Consider the following 17,916-nt stretch of genomic DNA (forward strand, 5'->3'; position numbering starts at 1 on the left):
GATTGGAGCCCAAGCCCTCCCCAGCCCACTTCCAGGGCTTGGTGACGTGAGGCTCACCCTTCCAAATCCTTCCAAAATAACATCTATCATTGCTTTTGTGATTAAAAACAAACCCAATGAGGGGCACCTGGGTGGCTTAGTCGGTTAATCGTCTGCCTTTGGCTCAGGTTATGATCCCAGGGTCCTGGGATGGAGCCCCATGTCGAGCTCCCTGCTCAGCGGGGAGCCTGCTACTCCCTCTCCCTCTGCCCCTACCCCCACCCCAGCTCGTGCTCACTCTCTCTCTCTCAAATAAATAAATAAAATCTTTAAAAAAAAATGAAGAGAAGCATATTTGTTTAAAAAAAAAAACGAACAATGAAACCACATCTTCCTACTGCTGAAAATTTAGAAAAGTACCAAAGGTAAAAAGAGGGATGAGAAAGAAAATTAAAATTAACCACCATCCCAATCCTCAATCCCACTGTTAATATTTTGATATATTTTAGTGTATTTTCTTTTTTTTTTAGTGTATTTTCTTATAGCCTCTTGTGATATATATATACACACATATATATACACACATATATATTTTTATTGAGATACTGATATATAACATTACATTAGTTTCAGGTGTACAGCATAATAATTTGATATTCATATATATATTGCAAAATGATCACCACGGTAAGTCTAGTTAACATTTGCCACCATACACAGTTACAAATTTCTTTTCTTGGGATGAGAACCTTTAAGATTTACTCTCTTAGCCACTTTCAACTATGCAATACAGTACAGCTAACTATCGTCACCATGCTGTCCCTTATATCCCCAGGACTTCAGTATTTTGCAACTGGAAGTTTGTACCTATATTTGTTAATATTGGAATAAAAACGTACATAGCACCTAGTGTCCTACAAGCAAATTCTAAATGTTCTCTATACATGGAAGCTGCTGTGGTTTTCATTATGGAATTCAAAGAAGGAAGTGAGGTCTGCCAAGGATGACAAAGCTAGGCCTTCGAGCCGACCACAAGAATGCCGGCACGGAGACAAGCATCCTTGTCGTCTGTGGGCTGGTGGGGGCGCAGCAGGAAGTGGGTTTCAGTCAGCTGAGTGGGGACAGGTAATGGGAAGCGGTCACCAGCGAGCCTTGAGCTCTCTGAAGCACCAGGGAACCCGTGTACATTCTTAGTCAGGAATGACATGACAAAGGGACTTCCCAAAGCCCATGCAGGTAGCAGAGGTTGTTATGGGACGGAGCAGAACAGTGAGAAGGCAGGGGGAGGGGGCAGGGGTACCCAAGTAGGGAGCCAGCTGGGGGCCCACCCAGTCCCCTGCGGCCCCTGCATCTCTGTGGCAAGGATAGGTCTACTTCTGAGCCGCCAGGATGGAAAGGGACTGGTTGATCTTCACCATGGCGATAATGAGGAGACCTCCGGTCAGCAGGAAGGTGGGCCAGAAGAGAGAGAAGAGGAGGGTCTGGGGCCCATAGAGGCGCTGGTACAGGACACTGGTCTCATTCTCCCGACTTGTTGAGAAGCAGTAGAAAATCGGTTTCTTGTGGAATGTGGCCCTGACGTTCTCCACATCAGCCCGGGCCGCTTGGTAGTTCTCCAGGCTGCCTGGGATGTAGGAGCACTGCGGGGGGAAGGCAAGAGCACCCATGAAGTTGGAAATCCTGGTTTCTCTGGGAGAAATGAGGGGCTGGCATGAAGTAAAGAAAAGTGTTGGCTTTGGAGTTGGGCTTCCAGGTGGGAGTGAGGTCTGTTGAAAGCTTGGCAGGCTGCGCACTGCCTGGTTCTAGAGGGTTCCTTCACAGTGTCACGTGTGAGGCGGGTGGCCCAGGAGCTGCTCACCCGGAGGCAGGGGCCCAGCTGGAGTTCTGGCTATAGAACCTCGGGCAAATTGCTTACTTACCTTTCTCATCCTTGCTATCTTCTCTCTTGAAAGGGTTAAGAGCAGTATGTCTTTCAAAGGATGTTATTAAAGATGGACTTCAAACTTAACTAACCAATGGGTGACACAGACCAAGTAGGCTCCATATTCGGATTCGGGGCAGAGGTCATACCCTCAGTTTCCCACAGGGCGTGTGCACATAATGTCCACAGGTAAAGTGGGTGAAGGAAGAAGATGGTAAGAGCCAGCTGACACTCGCCTTGTGCCATGGAGGACAGTCAGGGACTGGGGGGCGTCTGGTGAAATGGAGAGAGCCAGAAGCATCCAGACTGGCAATCTTCACTCCATCTAGACGATGGATGCCATGCAATCCAGGAGACCTACTGTAGCCAGGCCTCCGACATTTCAAGAAAAGCCAGAAAGCCAAATTTTAAGGTGAACTCCCACAATTTTAAAATATTGGCAAAAATGTGAATTGCAAACCCTTTGAGGTCTAGCTCTGTGTGAGTGAAACAAAAGATATTGGCAAGCCAGTATTTGACACTGGGATTCAAAGGAAGGAGAGAACACGTTTGAAAGAACTTACACAGGTAAAGCATAGAACACACTTAATTCGCACACCGATTGTTGTTATTGGGAGCCTCTGGCTTGGTCAGGTGAGGTCCAGTTAGAAAGCTCTGCAGAGGAAAACTCTGCACAGTGGGGAGACCCTGGTTTTATCTCTGTTCTGTGCCGGGAGGTCTGAAGGTTTTTATGTGAGGCTCTGGAAGGTTCTACAAGGTGGGTCCCCCACAGCACCTGCAGCAGACTAGCTGGAGGGCTGGCCAGAGCATGGGTTCCTACTCACTCTGAATTGTTGAGGGTGGACCCAGCAAACAAGTGACTCCTTCATGCATAGTAGTTTGAGACCACTGGCCTGGGACAGTCATGTCCGAGATCAAAATGTGGAGTGTTGAGCCGGCTTCTCCCCAGGCCTCGGTTACTCCCTGGATTTGAAAGAGACCCTGTCCCCAGGCGGCCTGCCCTGACAGTACTCATCCAGCAGTAAAGAAGATGGTTGCATCACGGTCCTGACAGCCTGGGGATGGGGGAGCTGTGTCCAGAGCCGGTTCCCAGCCAGCCAGGGAGCAGCCGAGGCTGGGGAGAGCTGCCTCCAAGGAATCTGACATTCAAAGTTGTTGGGCACTGCAGGGTCCCAGGAGCAGCTGAATTCAGAATTCCGTGCGGAGAGGACCTCGCCTATCTCCCCAATGCCTCTGACTATGACCTTGGGTAACCGACCCCATTGAGCAAAGGTGTGGCTGTGGAGCCAGGGAGACCTGGACTCAGCCACCAGGTCCAAGTTGTGTGACTTTGGTGGGTGCCACCACCTCTCTGAGTCTTATAAATTAGGTCTGTGAGGGTAGCTACCCGGATGACTTGTCATGGAAACGGGACTGGAAGGTGCGCTGCAGAAGCTGACCCGGGGTGCAGTGCAGCAGGGAGACGCTAGCAACCTCAGGGTCAGGCAGGCAGCCTGCAAGCCAGCCCGCTCCCGGTCCCTATCACACCAGTGATCGCTTCGGCTTGACTTTGGAAATTTACTTCTTGCTCCTCGGGAGAAATCAGCAGCCATCAAATGCCAAAGAAGAAGCAGGAGACCTGGTAGGAGCTGATTCAGGGGGATTTGGGGGCTCTACCCCCATCTGGTGGGGCTGAGTCATGCTAGTGTTGACAGAACAGGTCTGGCCCCCTTGCACTGTCCAAACCCACTTCTCTGTGACCCCCCCCAACACCGTCAGTAATCCCAATGTGCACCCGCGGCACCTTGCCCTTCCCATCCCATCAGCTACCAAACTGACCGTCGGCAACCATCCCTACTGCAGGCCCAGTCTCCATCCTGGCTGTTGGCCATGGCTCCAGCCCTCTCTGCCCAGCCACTGAACTTCACACTCCTCTGTACCACTCTGATCATGCACCAGGCCCACAGACCCTTTAAACACTGGTTGCTCACAGAAGTAATTCTAAACCTCAGACTCCCCTGGAAAGTCCAGAGATGGTGTAGAAACCCAGTTTTGTTCAGTCCCCAGATGGTTCCAGTGCATGGCCAGAGTTGAGCAGGGCTAGCTTGCCCAGTCACATTTTAATTCCATAATTCGGTAGTTCCTTGCAGAGATGACGGGAACACAGCTCGTACGTTGCCAGAATATCATTAGCACTTCCCTTCTTTACGGCTCTTTATGGTCTCCTTGAATTTAAATTCCTGGGATCCAGTAGAACCTTCCCCTGGGGGAAATGCTGTGGGAAATGGTGGATCAGTTAGGAGCCACTTATGACTTGACTCCCTGCTACAATCAGCACCATGAGCATTCTTCGGAGTGAACTTGTTCCAGATAAAGCTCTGGCCTTCTGATGGAATCGCAAAGGAACTTCGAGTGTTCCGAGCCCAGGTTGGTGAGAGACCCGTCCTGGTGGGATCAGAGAGTGCTGACTGCCTTGGCGTTCGCTCTTCCTACGCTTGCTGCTCAGGCAGATCACCCCCACTTCTCATGAGGTTGAACCAGTGTGGCTTTTGGTAAAACGGTGGTTGTAGATAAGCTTAGCCCTTCCCCCAATTCCCTTCCTCGTGCTGGACTTTCAAAGCTTTAAAAAAAATTCCGATTGAACAGGAACGCCTAACTCCATGCTTTGTGGGACGGCTTCCTCCACCTGCTTCCCTCACGGTGCTGGGCTGTGTTTTGCCCTGGGATTCAACACATACTTCTCCTGGCCTACTGCATTGTGTCTGCTGTCTCATTCAGACATCCTTAAAGACTATTGTTTGAGCAAAAAAAATCTGTAAAGTGTTTGCTACAATCTTTTTTCTTAAATATGGGAGTGAATTATTATCCATAACTTGTAGCATTCTTCGTTAAGGTTTTGCTTCTCTCAGAAAAACAAACAAAAACCTACCACGGACCAAAAGCTTTCTGCTTCCATAATTGGGTCGTGTGGAGCCCACCTGTGCAGCCTCCCTGCGCCCCACTGCACCCTGTGTTGGTGACGGAAGCACCCCGCCCAATCCCGTCTCTTCTAGGCCCTTCCTCCCGCCGCGCCCGGGTCTCTGCCCTCCCCTCACCAGGCAGGCAGCCCTCGTGTTTCTGGGTATCTAACAAAGCCTGACCCAAACGCTTTTCGGACACCCTCACCTGGCTGTTGGCTGGAAAAAGTCACTCCCGCCTTTAACCGCATGATTTTGTCTGTTCCTCTCTGTGGCACTGATCCCTCCCCACTAGATATTATTTCCCACATGAGCTCTCTCCTCCTGAGTCCAGAGCTCCTCACACAGGACGTGCTCAGTGACTACTGGATGAATAAGTAAATGAGGGAATGGATACGGCCAACTTGTATTTTCTGGAAGAAAGGACAGGATGGGGGTCTGGGGGTGTGGTGTGGAGAGGTAGTGATGGGAAAATCTCCCAAGCACTGGCCTCCAGAGATTGCTTCAGCCCCAAGCCTCTGGTTTCACTGAGGGGGGGCCAGTCTAAGGGATTCTTCTCCGTGGGGTCAGCTCTGGGTCTGGCCTCTCATTTGACTCACCCTATAGAAGTGCCTGCCATCCACCTGACATGGAGCCCAGCACACCACACAGCCTCTGAGTCCATCAGAGCACTTCGGCAAAGGTGGCATCCGGGTCATACAACACTTAGTGGCACAGTGGGGATTCAAACCCAGGTCTCTCTGACTCCAACCCAGAGCTGCTGAGTCTGGCTGGACCTCATACCAGCTGTGGACCCTGGTCAAGTAGGTTCGGTTTTCTCAGCCTCCACTCCCCAGAGCAGGGATGGGGATTCAGTTGGGAAGAGGCCCACACACCTGCCAGGGCCAAGGGGACACGTGCCCATCCCCCCCACCCCCAGTCAGTACCTGCTGGTTCTGGTCCCGAGTGTCCTCTGTGTGGTACAGCACAGCCCACCGGCCCACAGCTGACACGTTGACCCACAGGCACGGGTACTGGGGTACCTTCTTGCCCTCCAGTTCTTGCTGCTCCCTGATGTTGGTCTCAATCAGATGGCACATGGATTTCTGGGTCCACACGCTGGGGAGAGCATGCATACACATACATATCTCAGAACCTGGGCGGCACAGAGCACCAGGTTTCAACCCCTTTAGAGAGACCTAGGGCTGGGACCCTCATCTTGCCATAAGCATCCAGCACTGAAGGAGTACGACCCCAGAGCCGCTGGACCCAAGAAAAGAATCATAGAATCAGAATATCAATGCTTATTAGCCTCTTAGACATCATCTACATAAATGGTTCTCACACTGGCTGCTGACCCAAAACCCTGGGGAACTTTTGAAAAGGTTCCCATGTCCAAGCCACACCCCAGAAGGGTTGAATCAGAATTTCTAAGGTGGGCAATGCTCAGGCCCTGATATGTTCTTAAAAGCTCCCTGCCTTGGTTCTGCTAAATAGCCCGACCCTGAGACCCCTTATCCATACCATCCTCACCTTGCAGGGGGTGGGAGGAAAAGCTCAGAGAGCTCAAGTGACTTCTCTGAAGGCACACAGGACCTGAGAGCAGGTCTGATGAGCTTCAGAATCTGTGTCTTTTCCCCCAAAAAGAGTAGATGCAGAAGGGGCTTGATTTGTGCCAGGGTAGGGAAGTGGGTGGGGATGGTGCGTAACCAGCAGATAACGGGTCACAGGCATACAGCAGCTCTGAACAGAGCCTCCCTTGGGTAAGATTCCAACCTGGAATCACTCCAGGGTTATAAAAAGTGAGGAAGAAGCAGGCCCAGGAGAGGCTAACAGGCTCATCAACACATCAGCAAATCAATTGTGACTCATCTCGCATCTATCAGGCAGGACACACAGTGGCAGATGGAGGGGCTGTCAGCAGCTGGAACAAGCCCCGAGGCGAGGGTCGGAGACTTCTCAAAAAACAGGTTGAGAGAACTGAGCACATTTGCTCCAAATAGAGAATGGATCAGGAACGTCACAGCTTTCCCTTCAAAAGCTCAAGTGGTTGACTGTCAGGGAGCAAGAAACATTCTCTGAGATTCCAGAAAAGAGCTCCACGGGAGCAGTGTTGACTCAGTGTAGACATTTCCTACTTCTCAGAAAAGCCCCCAAATGAAATGGTATATACAATGAGGTCCTGAGCTCCCCGTCCCTTGAGATATTCAACAGGAGGCTAGACGCCCACCTGGCCACGAGGTTTCAGAGGGGAAGTCCAACTGTGCAGACAAGCTATGAAAATCTATAGCCTCCAATTTCTCCTGGGATCAAACTCACACTGGGGCATTTGCTCTGATCCTTTGCTGCTTCTTGTGAGAAGGGCCTCCTACGTCTGCTACCCCCAAGCCCCAGAAACCCAGGTGAGCGGCGTCCAGTCAGGCACTCGAACCCTTCACCCTCAGAATGATGTCCAGCCCTTCCTGCCTGGTGTGAAGTCAAGGGGAGGGGTAGGAAGAAGGCTGGGGTTCCTGGTAGACCAGACCCGTAGGAGAGTGGCTGGAGGATGGGGGCAGGGGGGAGAGTTCCGTACCTTTTCTGGTAGAGGGGCAGCATGGTCGTGCCCAGGATATAGTAGGCGATGACGGCGCACAGCACCATGGCCACACCCAGGCAAAGGGCCCGGGTCTCTCCCCGCTTCTGGGCCATCACCAGCTTCTTCCCCATGTCCACTGCAAGCTGTGGTCATTTCTAGAGCCACAGAGGTGAACAGACAGAAGATCAGCACAGGCGACGAGTAACCCACAGAAGGGGGGACAGGTAAGAGGGGAGGGTGCTCAGTGATCAACGTCACCTCTAGTTTGCTCTGGAGCTTTGCAACTTCCGAGGGCTTTTTGACCCCATGTAAACCTCCCATCAACTCTGAGAGGCAAGTGTTATCATCCCCATTCTACAGTTGAAGGATGTGTGGTTCAGAGAGGTAGCGTGACTTCTCCAAGCCACACAGTATGTGATAGGTTCAGTAATGGCCCCCAAGAGGTCCATATTCTCAGCCCTGGAATCTGTGAGTGTACTTTACATGGCAAAGACCTCAATTTAAGGATCCTGAGATGGGGAGATTATCCTGGATTATCCATGTAGACCCTAAATGTGATCACAAGGGTCCTTACAAGAATGAGGCAAAGGGAGATGATGAGACACAAAAGAGGAGAAGGTGATATGACCAGGGAGGAGAGACTGGAGCGAGGTAGCCACATGCCAGGAAGTATGAGCCGCCACCAGAAGCCAGAGGAGACAAGGAACAGTGGATTGTCCTCTCAGCCTCTGCATAGAGTGAGCCCTGCCGACACCTTGATTTCAGCCCTACCGACACCTCGCTGGCTTCCAGAACTACATGAGAGGAGATTTCTGTTATCTGGGACTCCCAAGTTTGTGGTGATTTGTTACAGCAACAATAGAAAAGGAATACAGGAGATAAATGAATACAGTGGGCAGTAGGGGTGGGACATCTGAGCACTTTCTCCTAGGACACTCGTCTCAGAAAAACCTGGAGCATTTCCCAGTTAACAAACAATCCTCAGGCTAGGCTGGCTGGGCTGGGGGCAGCAAGCAGAGAAGGGGCAGTGGAGCCCCCATCCAGCTAAGTGGGCTGAGTTCTTTCCTGGAGCATGGGGTGCACCCGAGGGCTGCCCTTGGCATGTGCCCTACCTTTCAGGCCCCTCAGTCCTCCCAGCCCCGGGCACACTAGATGCTGGGAAGGCAGGAGTGCTATGTGACCAGCTCTGGGAAGTCAGGAGGAGAGGAGAGGGGAGGAGAGGAGAGGGGAGGAGAGGAAAGGTTCCCCTGTCACAGAGAAGTCTGAACCCTGCCGCTTGCTCAGACCCCACCTGTCTGTAATGCTCTGGGGAGATTGTTGCCTACACCGAGTGAGTGGCTTTGCAGAGTCATGATCAATGCTCCTAAAACCTCACAGGATAAAAGAATGGGGTGAGGATATGGGTATGGATATAGGATTTAACAACCACAGTGAGAGCCTTCAGGCAGGAGGAAGGGTACGCACTGCTGATGTCCCCTGAGGCCTGGACAGGAAGAAAGGGATTGTAGCCCTAATAGGAGGGATTTCAGTTAGACTCCAAGAAGAACTTCTCGATTTTGAGAGTTGCTGAGTATCTCTGAACTTTTTGGCTCTTATCTTCCGTTTAGAAAAGTCACTCAGCATCTGGGGTGGATTTAGGAAAGATGGAGAAAGGTGAAAGAAGATAGGACCTGGCATTTTGGTTGACATTCTTTTCCTTAGAAGGACAGAGCACAGAGTACAGTGTTCAAGGGTTTGATAGAATGTGGGGCAGGGAGGATTCTGAGGTCAGCAGTTCTGGGATCAAATCCTGACTTCGCCACATAGCAACGGTGTGGCTGTTAAACGAGAATAATAGTATGTGCTTCAGAGAGTTCTGACAAACATCAAGTGACATACCAAATATCACATATCGATCCTGTGTCTGGCCCAACGCCAGCTCTCAGTAAATATTGGCTGTTACTATTAACAAAGGGAATCCCGAAGGTTTGGAGCAGAAGTCCCCAGTGCTCTTGCTGAGCCTATTTTTGTCCCACCCGTCCCCTGGGGACAAGGGCCAGGACTGGGTCCTGCTGTCCAGCCTGCTGCCCTCTGGCTGCTCTGGAAGCTGGGACCTGAGTGCGAGGACACTGAGCTACTCGAGTGACCCAGCCATGGAGCAGGCTACCAGACCGCGGGCCCAAACATCAGCAGGTCTAGTCTTGGCTGAGCCCCTCTGGAGCCCAGAATCGTGATGGGCTTCCCTGGGAAGCGAGTTCCCGCTGCCAGCTTCCCTCCTCCAAGATCTCCCCTCTAGCTCCAGGCTTTGGAGAAACCACTGCCCAAGTGCTCTGGACGCAGTACTCACAGTTTCTGGTGCCGGGGAGTCTTCAGCAGGCAGAGACTTTTGGCCTGGCCCCCAGCCCCCACCCCAAAAGAGGCTGCCTGAGCTGCAGCAGGAAGCTTGGGCTCCCAGCCCATCTCTGGGAAAGCGGCCTTTGGTCCCCATCTGGGACAAGCCTCCATGCCCAAACATGGTCAAGTCTGAGCACACAGCCCCGGGACACAAACTCCAGAAAGTCGATTCCAAGCCCAGGAGACAAGGGCAGCTGTTCCCCAGGCCCCCACACCTGCAATTTCCAGGGTCTGTAGGGAACAGATTTTGAACAACAAAAGACTGAGCAAAACTGAGAAGCCGGGAAAGACCATCCTGGTACAATTAGAGACATTTCTTCGTCACTCAGTCTCTCTGGGCTGGCAGAGAAGCCAGGAATAGGAAATGATTTTCCTTTTGTTGACACGAGGGAGGGAGGAGGAGTTAGAGCTCCAAGGGGTTGGGCTTATCAGCTACTAGGGGGCTGGCATATTCCCACAGGAGCATCCAAACCCTCCTGAGCCTTTGGCACTTACATGCTGTATGACCCTGGGCAGGTCACAGCACCTCTCTGAGCCTCAATTTTCTCAACTACGTTATTGGGATTTTTTTAAACTAATTTTGCTGAGGGTAATGATGAGTGTTAGGGATAACAGAGATTTGAGGCAGAGGAAGAGAAACCCACCTTTTAAAGCCCAGCCAAGCAGAAGCTAAAAGCAGGGAGGCCTCCACAGCTGCTCCAGCCAGCCAGGTCCAGGGACAGCCTGCTCCGCCAAGCGGCCTCCCAGAGACTGTCGAAGTAGTTTGGGGTCATGGGCAGAGATTTGTTCCTCTCAATATGGCAAGTGAGCAGCAAGGGGGTCTCTTAAGGCCTTAGACCTCGCAGGTAGATCGACAATGAGGGACACAGGGCCTGGAATGAGTCCCCAGAGAAATGGTTTTCCAAGATGGTCCTTGGCCCATCCAGGAGCCAGAGAGTCCTTCTGGGAACCATGAACTAATGCAAAAATGCCAGTCTTTCCTCCCGCTCCCCTGGGGGAGAGAGACACTGTGTGCGAAACAGAAGCATTTTTAAGTAGGACCAAAGGGCTCCTTGCTCATAATTGACTGAATGAGTGATTAAGGATTACACATTTAGAATTTATAAGCAAACATTAGCATTCTTCACAAGGTACTTTTCCTCTCGGAAGATAGAAACAGGCAAGGAATGGGGACTGTAAGCTCTTCTGCACAAAAGTGAGCCCCCCTCCTAAATGCTGGGACAAGCTCTGTTCTCAAGGGGATGTGGAGAAAAACTCAGGTCCCTAGCTGGCTGTGGGGCGATAGGTGAAGGGCAAGGAAATAACAATGCTACAACAATAAAGATTAGTGCTCTGCATTAACACGGGCTGTTAGAAATCACAAATACCTTTCCAACTCCAAACTTTCAACACCCTAACGTAATAAGCACTGCTGGCCCATAATAACCTATTCAGGTAGAGATTTTTCTACCCATTTTATAGATGGAGTAACTGAGGTTCAGAGAGGTTAAATAAAGTGCCCGAGGGAAGTTACATTGTATCTCTGAATCTCAGTCTGTCTTTTTCTAGAATAGAGATAGTTATACCTAACCCCTCAGTGTTTTTGAAAAATAAGAGATCACCTAAGCAGATGGGCAAGTTGTATTTTCCAAAGTTGGCCACGCCAACATGCATCCCATCCACATGCTCGCCTTTCAGTGTGATATCAACACTCCTCCATCAAGAGGGGCATCTGTGTCCTTCGACCTTGGCAGAGCTCTGTGACCACCTTACCAATAGAATGTGGTGGAAGTGACACTGTGTGATTTCCAAAGCTAATTCATAAACAGTGATACGGCTTTCACTGGGCGCCCTCTCTCGCGACACTTCCCTCGGAGCCAGGCACCATATCATGTGGGAGCCAAGAGGCCACACGCAGGTGCTCCAGCTGACAGCCCCAGCTCGGTTCTCAGCCAACAACCAGCATCCCCCAGTGACATGTGAGGAAAGGAGCTTGCAGATGACTCCAGCCCCCGCCTTCACGGCCCCCAGCGAGACCTCAGACATCATGGAGCAGAGACCAGCCACCCTGCTCACACTCTCTGAATTCTCCATCTACAAAATCCGTGAGCAAATTAAATGGTTGTTGTATGCCACTATATTTTGAGGGAATTCGTTATGCAGCCCCAGTAACTGGAATACACTGTAAGTGATTTAAAAGTGAAACTTACTGTTGCTGGTGATTGGGGTAGTGTTAAACCAGTGAGGATGAAAAAGCCGGAGATGGCTGTATGGAGCGTTATGGGGGAGCTTTAGAAATGCTCTCTATAGGGACGCCTGGGTGGCTCAGTCGGTTAAGCGTCTGCCTTCGGCTCAGGTCATGATCCCAGGATCCTGGGATCGAGTCCCGCATCGGGCTCTCTGCTCCTTGGGAGCCTGCTTCTCCCTCTGCCTCTGTCTCTCTCTCTGTCTCTCATGAATAAATAAATAAAATCTTAAAAAAAAAAAAAAAGAAATGCTCTCTATATTCTTATCTCAGGTTGCTCACTGCTGCACAAATGGAATAGAAGGACAGTGTTACAAGAGGGAATTTTCATTTACCGAGCAACTACTAAGTGCCAGGGCATGAGCCACGTCCATATGTAAATACATATACATATATACGTGCATACATATACAATATGCATGTATACATGTGTGTACACGCGTATGCATACACACAGTGCACACATGTATGTGCACGCACGTATATACACTATGTGTATGGCATATACGGGTATGCATGTACACTGACACATATACATACATATACATGTGTGCACATGCATACACATGCATTCACATGTATGTGTGCATCTACAGGCGCATGCATGCACACACCTATGTATATGCACATGCACACAATGTACACACATGCATACACACGCATGTGAATATACACGCTTACACATACACATGGGTAAGTATGTGTGTACACGTACACACGTATGCATACACAAACGTACACACAGATCCATTCCCCTCAGCCGTCCTCACAAAAGGTCTTGTTTCTGTGATTTGCCCAAGGTCGCTCCCCCGTCACGTGATGCGATGGAGCCTGCTGGGAGCCTGTGCTTGCTGAATCCACAGCCCATCGCCGTCCCCCCGTGACTCCCTGAGGCCCAGTCTGCAAGAGAACCAGTGTTTTTTCATGAGTCTGCTTCAGTGGCTGTGCAAGCCCTCCTCCTCAGTCTATAGCCCTTTCTGGATTGTGCATCCACTTATTTATTTAAACCCTTTTGAATCAGTATCTACTCTCTGCCACCACTTGGGATAATAAGTCCCATAAATCAAATTGGCAACCGTGTCCTGAGCCCGGGCTGAGGGTGTGAGTCGCCCTCTGTCCCAACGAAGCCACTTGCTCACAGACACTCGAAGACCAACCGTGCAGGGGCTCTGAGTAAGTCCCTGTGCTGCGGTGGATCCCGGTGGGGAAGGGACGATGTGGATTTTTAAAACCACAAATAGGCACAACGGAAAAATAACAGGATGTATTTTCAGGGAGAGAGAGTCATAAAAGACAGAGGAAATCACTGTGAAAGATTTTTCAATGCAGTTGAGAAGACAAATGTCCATATTTGAATTAAATGGCAAGACTGGACGTGACGAGGAACACGACAGGGCCGCCCCCTCTTGAGTGAAGGGAAGCCTCCCACCTTTCTCATCAGACTCTTCCAGCCATGTTTTGCTTCCCCTCATATTTCTTACTTAGTGACAAGGTATTTTAGCCTGCTGTATTGTTAACATAATTGTAAGCAGCTTCAAATCCTCTTTGAAACAAAGAAGAGCATAAATAAATAAAGAGCACTGCTATCCATCTGTGCGGTAAGATCATTTTCTTATGCCTCTTCCTAACGGCAAAATCATCCATGCTCACCGTGGAAAAGTTGTACCACAGACAAGTGCAGGGAGAAGATGAGGCGCAGTGATAACCCCACCACTTGGAGGGAATTGCTGGTCAGGGGGCGTGGGTGTCCTTGCAGACACTCATAAGAGGATGCATGCATTCTCTCCGTCCAGAGGGCAATTCCCTGTGTCCCCACCTGCTAGGGAGCTCTTCCTCTTCCCTGGGACTCGGTCCTGGGGTCCTCACCTCACCTCCTCGCCTCCTGGGCCAGGTCAGTGCTGTGATTTAACATTCTCAGAGCACCGTGTGCAACTCCTTCAGAACACTCCTTGTTCTTGTAACATTATGTTTATTCATGTACATTCCTCATTCACGGGTCTCCCCACTGGAGTGTAAGCTCCCTGAGGTCTGGGGCAAGAACTGTTCTTATTCAGTGTCACATCTCTAGATAAACAGAGAATCTTGGGGATTTGCTGTGGTTTGTGGTTTAGTTTGAAAAACAGTCTTTTGCTTTTTTAAAAAATATTCACCATCTTACCCATTTTTAAGTGTACAGTTTGGGAGTGGTAACTATATTGACACTGTTGCTCAACAGATCTCCAGAACTTTGTCATCTTGCAAAACTGAAACTCTGTACCCATTAAACAACAACTCCCCATCTGTCCTTCCTCCTTGGCAGCCACCATCTACTGTCTGTTTCTCTGGGTCTGACTACTTTAGATGCCTCGTATAAATAGAATCATACCATAATAGCCCTTTCGTGTCAGGCTATTTCACTCAGCATAATGTCCTCAAGGTTCATCCATGTCGTACCATTTCACCGGAAAAAAACCTCTTGCTCCTTAATGTAATAGAACATTGTAATCATTTCCCCATACTAGAAAATATTTTTTAAAAGTTTGCACAGTACTGTTTTATATGGGTAAGCCGCAGTATATTTAACTGAAGCCATGTTGTTGAATATTTAAGAATGGTGCTTCTTTGCTTATTAGTGGAGCTCAGAGTCTCCTCTGCTGGTCGGTGGTCTGTTCCACCCATCCCCACCCTCATACCCATCATTGTTCTGGAACTGACAGGTATGGCGGAATTAGATTTATAAGGACGCAGTTTGGGGACCAGAACCTGGGGATGAAGATGACAGAACCATAGAAGTGAAAGATGGCAGCAGAATATAGTTTCCTAGCCCAGTCCAGGACTGATTTGAGCCTTGAGGAGAGAGAGAGAGACAAGGCAGAGGGAATAGGTCAGGCTGATGGAGCTGTTTTCACACCACAGTCTTTGGGACTCAGACTCTGGGGTGATGAGAACAAAGGGCTCACGGTGATGCTGGGGCCCTGGGCAGTAGACCCCTAATAAGGGAATCTGCATCATCACTTATGGCAACTGCAGCAGAGGCCCCGGCCCGACATATCCCTGCACCAGTCAGGGTCTTGCAAGAAGGGCAGGGCTGGCGATGTGCTGAGCTGGCTCACACCAGCTTCATGAGAGCGCACGCCGGCCAGTTGTTAAATCCCTGCGAGCCCGAAATCGGCCACAAGGGGAGTGAAACCTACAAACACTGCAAATCGGGGCTTTTGCTTTTAGAGAGCCGGCTTCCCAGCACACCACTGTAGAGGGCACACTCAAACTGGGAAAATCGAGGAGGCTTTAGGAACTATTGACAATGGTGTGGGCAGATTGTAGGGAAGCACAGGGAATGACAGAGCACCCAGGGGACTAGCCACGCTGGATTGAGGGATGAGGGAAGGGAGCTGTGTCTAGCATCAGAAAGAAAGTCTCCTTGAGCGGGGGTACCTCCAGCCTGGGACCCTCAGTGGCTGAGCTGGGGAATGAAGAGCTGACTTCACTGTCCAGGGACCCTTCTTCTGGTATCCTGAACCCCATTCGCTGAATCCAACTGGTAGAGAGGAGCCTGTTGCTCTAGTCCTTATGGTCAGCCTGCAGAGAAGAGTCTAAAGCCAGGTGGGGAGTGGGTCTGGGGGGACACCTAAGAAGATATGAGTCCATCTCCTCGAGGTGGCTTTTGGGCTGGAGAACCAACAAGCAGATCAGAGCAAAGGGCACTTGAGCACATGAGGGAATCTCTGCAAACCCCAGAAATATCTGTGTAGCTGTGAGCTGTACCTCTGAGCCCAAATGTTTGTCTATCAAAATAAATGTTGCTCATTTGTAGCCTCCAGCTGATGAGAGCTGAGAAAGTTCGGGTGACATAAACAGTGCTGCATTAAATATTCCTTGCAATTTTTGCCCATTCCGTTTCCCTAGAATAAAGACCAGGCAGCTGAGCAAAACTTCCAGAGCAAGGGATTTCTACATTTTTCAGATTTTGATACTTATTGGATACTTTTTTCTATAACATTGATACCAACTGACAAATGTGTGTCCACGGCCTGTATATAGAGTGGCTGATTCCACATATATTCACCAGTCCTGGACTCGATCAAATTTAGGAATTGTTACCTATTGGCTAGATGAAAAAAATTCAGTCCCAGTTTTAATTTGCTTTGCTTAAATTACCAGCAAGGATTGAACAGTTCTTCATATGTTTAGGTGCAAAATATTTTATCTGTGCCCAATTTTTTTTTTAAAGTTCAAAGGAAGAAAATCTATGAAAACAATTCATACCGTGCCCGGCACATAGGAAGCACTTGGCTTAGCATTCATTCTTAAACTCATTCAGTGCGTGTTCATGGCATGTCTAATGTATGTGATCAGGAGTGAACAAGAAGCCCTTGCTCTGGACATGTTTGACTCTGGCAAGATTCAGGGCCCCAATCTGCATTAGCTGATCTTAGTGGTACCTGTCAGAGGTGGTCCAAGGACTGAACGACATTCCCTTGCCCTCCCCCTTCCACCTCCCTGTGCGGTGGGGACTCCAAAGCTGCAAACAGAGTAGTCCTACTCCTTTGCTGAGTCATAGAATATCCCTCCAAGGGCCTTAGAGATCATGTAGGTTGACAGTTTTCTTGGTGTGTCAGGTTTTCTATTCACAAACTAATAGAGGCAAGTTGTAGAGAATCTGATAAGCACAGAAAAGTAAAAGGAAGCAATCAAAGTCCTACATCCCAAGGAAACCACTGTCAAAGTAATGATGTTTAGAATATATTCTTTTTTTATTATTATTATTAGAGAGAGAGAGGGAGGGCACAGGGAGAGAGAGAGAATCTTAAGCAGACTCCATGCCCAGTGTAGAGCTGGAGCAGGGCTCCATATCACACCCTGAGATCGAGACCTGAGCCGAAATCAAGAGTTGGACGCTTAACTGACCGAGCCACCCAGGCACCCCTAGAATATATTCTAAAGACAAATGCAAATGCTTTCTAAAAATAAATTTAGGAATATTCTGTATGAATTCAAGGGTTTGTTATTATTAGCTATCCTCCAGTGATAATCTCTGAACATCAGTCTTTGCTCACCTCTCTGATTCTTTTCTTCCAATAGATTTCTAAAAGCAAGAATCAGAGTCAAAGAATATTAGCCTTTTAAAGGCTTCAACCCCCTCACTTTTCCTAGAAGCATAAGATCTGCTTTTCCTGGAAGCATAGGATCCAATAAGATGCGAACTCCCCTTCCACTGGTGAGCTATCTGAGCCCGGAGAGGTGAAGTGACTTACCCAAAGCCACACAGCTTTAATGGTGCAGGGATTGGGATTCAGACACTTCCCTACAGCCTCTCAGAGTGTCAGAACCTAGGCTGGAGCCCATGTCCACTGACCCCCAGGCAGTGTTCTCGCCCTACTCCTCTTCTGTAGACGATTTCTCTACCTGTAACTAGAGCTCTCAACTCGCAGGCACTACCATGTGGCAGGCACTGTGCTAAGTACTGGGAACATAGCATCTCATTTGATCCTGACCCTATGAAGTAGGTACTGTGATTGCCCTCGTTTTCCAGGTGGACGGACTTGTCCAAGGTCACAGTGCTGGTGACATACGGAGCTGAGACTCCCACCCCTCCAGGCTGTGAGGATGGAAACTTGAGCTGTCCAAATACAGGAGCCATGAGTGGCATGCGGCTTTTGAGAGCTTGAAAAGTGGCTAATGTGAGTGGATAACTGAATTTTTAAAATTTTATTTCATGTTAATTAACTTAAACAGCCACACGTGACTGGTGGACAGTCTACAAAGCCATAAACCATTTGGCCACTCTGCTGGCCCCGCATTGCCTTGCCTTTGGCTACCTCACAGCTATTCTCCACAAGTCTGGAAAGACTCTCCGGGCCTGCAGCCTCTCCTCAGCCCGGGGAGGAGCCCGGCCTGGCCTTCCTGAAACTCCTCTCCAAGTCTGTGACTCAGTCTGAGTCAGGACCCG

At 49.6% G+C, this 17,916-nt stretch overlaps 2 protein-coding genes across 3 annotated transcripts in view; one reads left to right on the forward strand and one right to left on the reverse strand.

Moving 5' to 3' along the window:
* Positions 1-17,916, forward strand: part of KCNIP1 (potassium voltage-gated channel interacting protein 1) — a 324,702-nt gene that overhangs the window by 19,861 nt on the left and 286,925 nt on the right. The window lies entirely within an intron of this gene.
* On the reverse strand, positions 557-9,853 carry KCNMB1 (potassium calcium-activated channel subfamily M regulatory beta subunit 1). The gene is made up of 4 exons (XM_006735450.3): positions 9,717-9,853; positions 7,388-7,545; positions 5,763-5,934; positions 557-1,619 (listed from the first exon to the last, which is right to left on the reverse strand). Exons 2-4 carry the CDS (start codon positions 7,519-7,521, stop codon positions 1,350-1,352), a joined length of 576 nt encoding a protein of 191 aa, XP_006735513.1. The 5' UTR covers positions 7,522-7,545; positions 9,717-9,853; the 3' UTR covers positions 557-1,349.

This window comes from Leptonychotes weddellii, chromosome 7 (assembly GCF_054177405.1).
Source record: "Leptonychotes weddellii isolate Sample4059 chromosome 7, ASM5417740v2, whole genome shotgun sequence".
Classification (NCBI taxonomy): domain Eukaryota; kingdom Metazoa; phylum Chordata; class Mammalia; order Carnivora; family Phocidae; genus Leptonychotes; species Leptonychotes weddellii.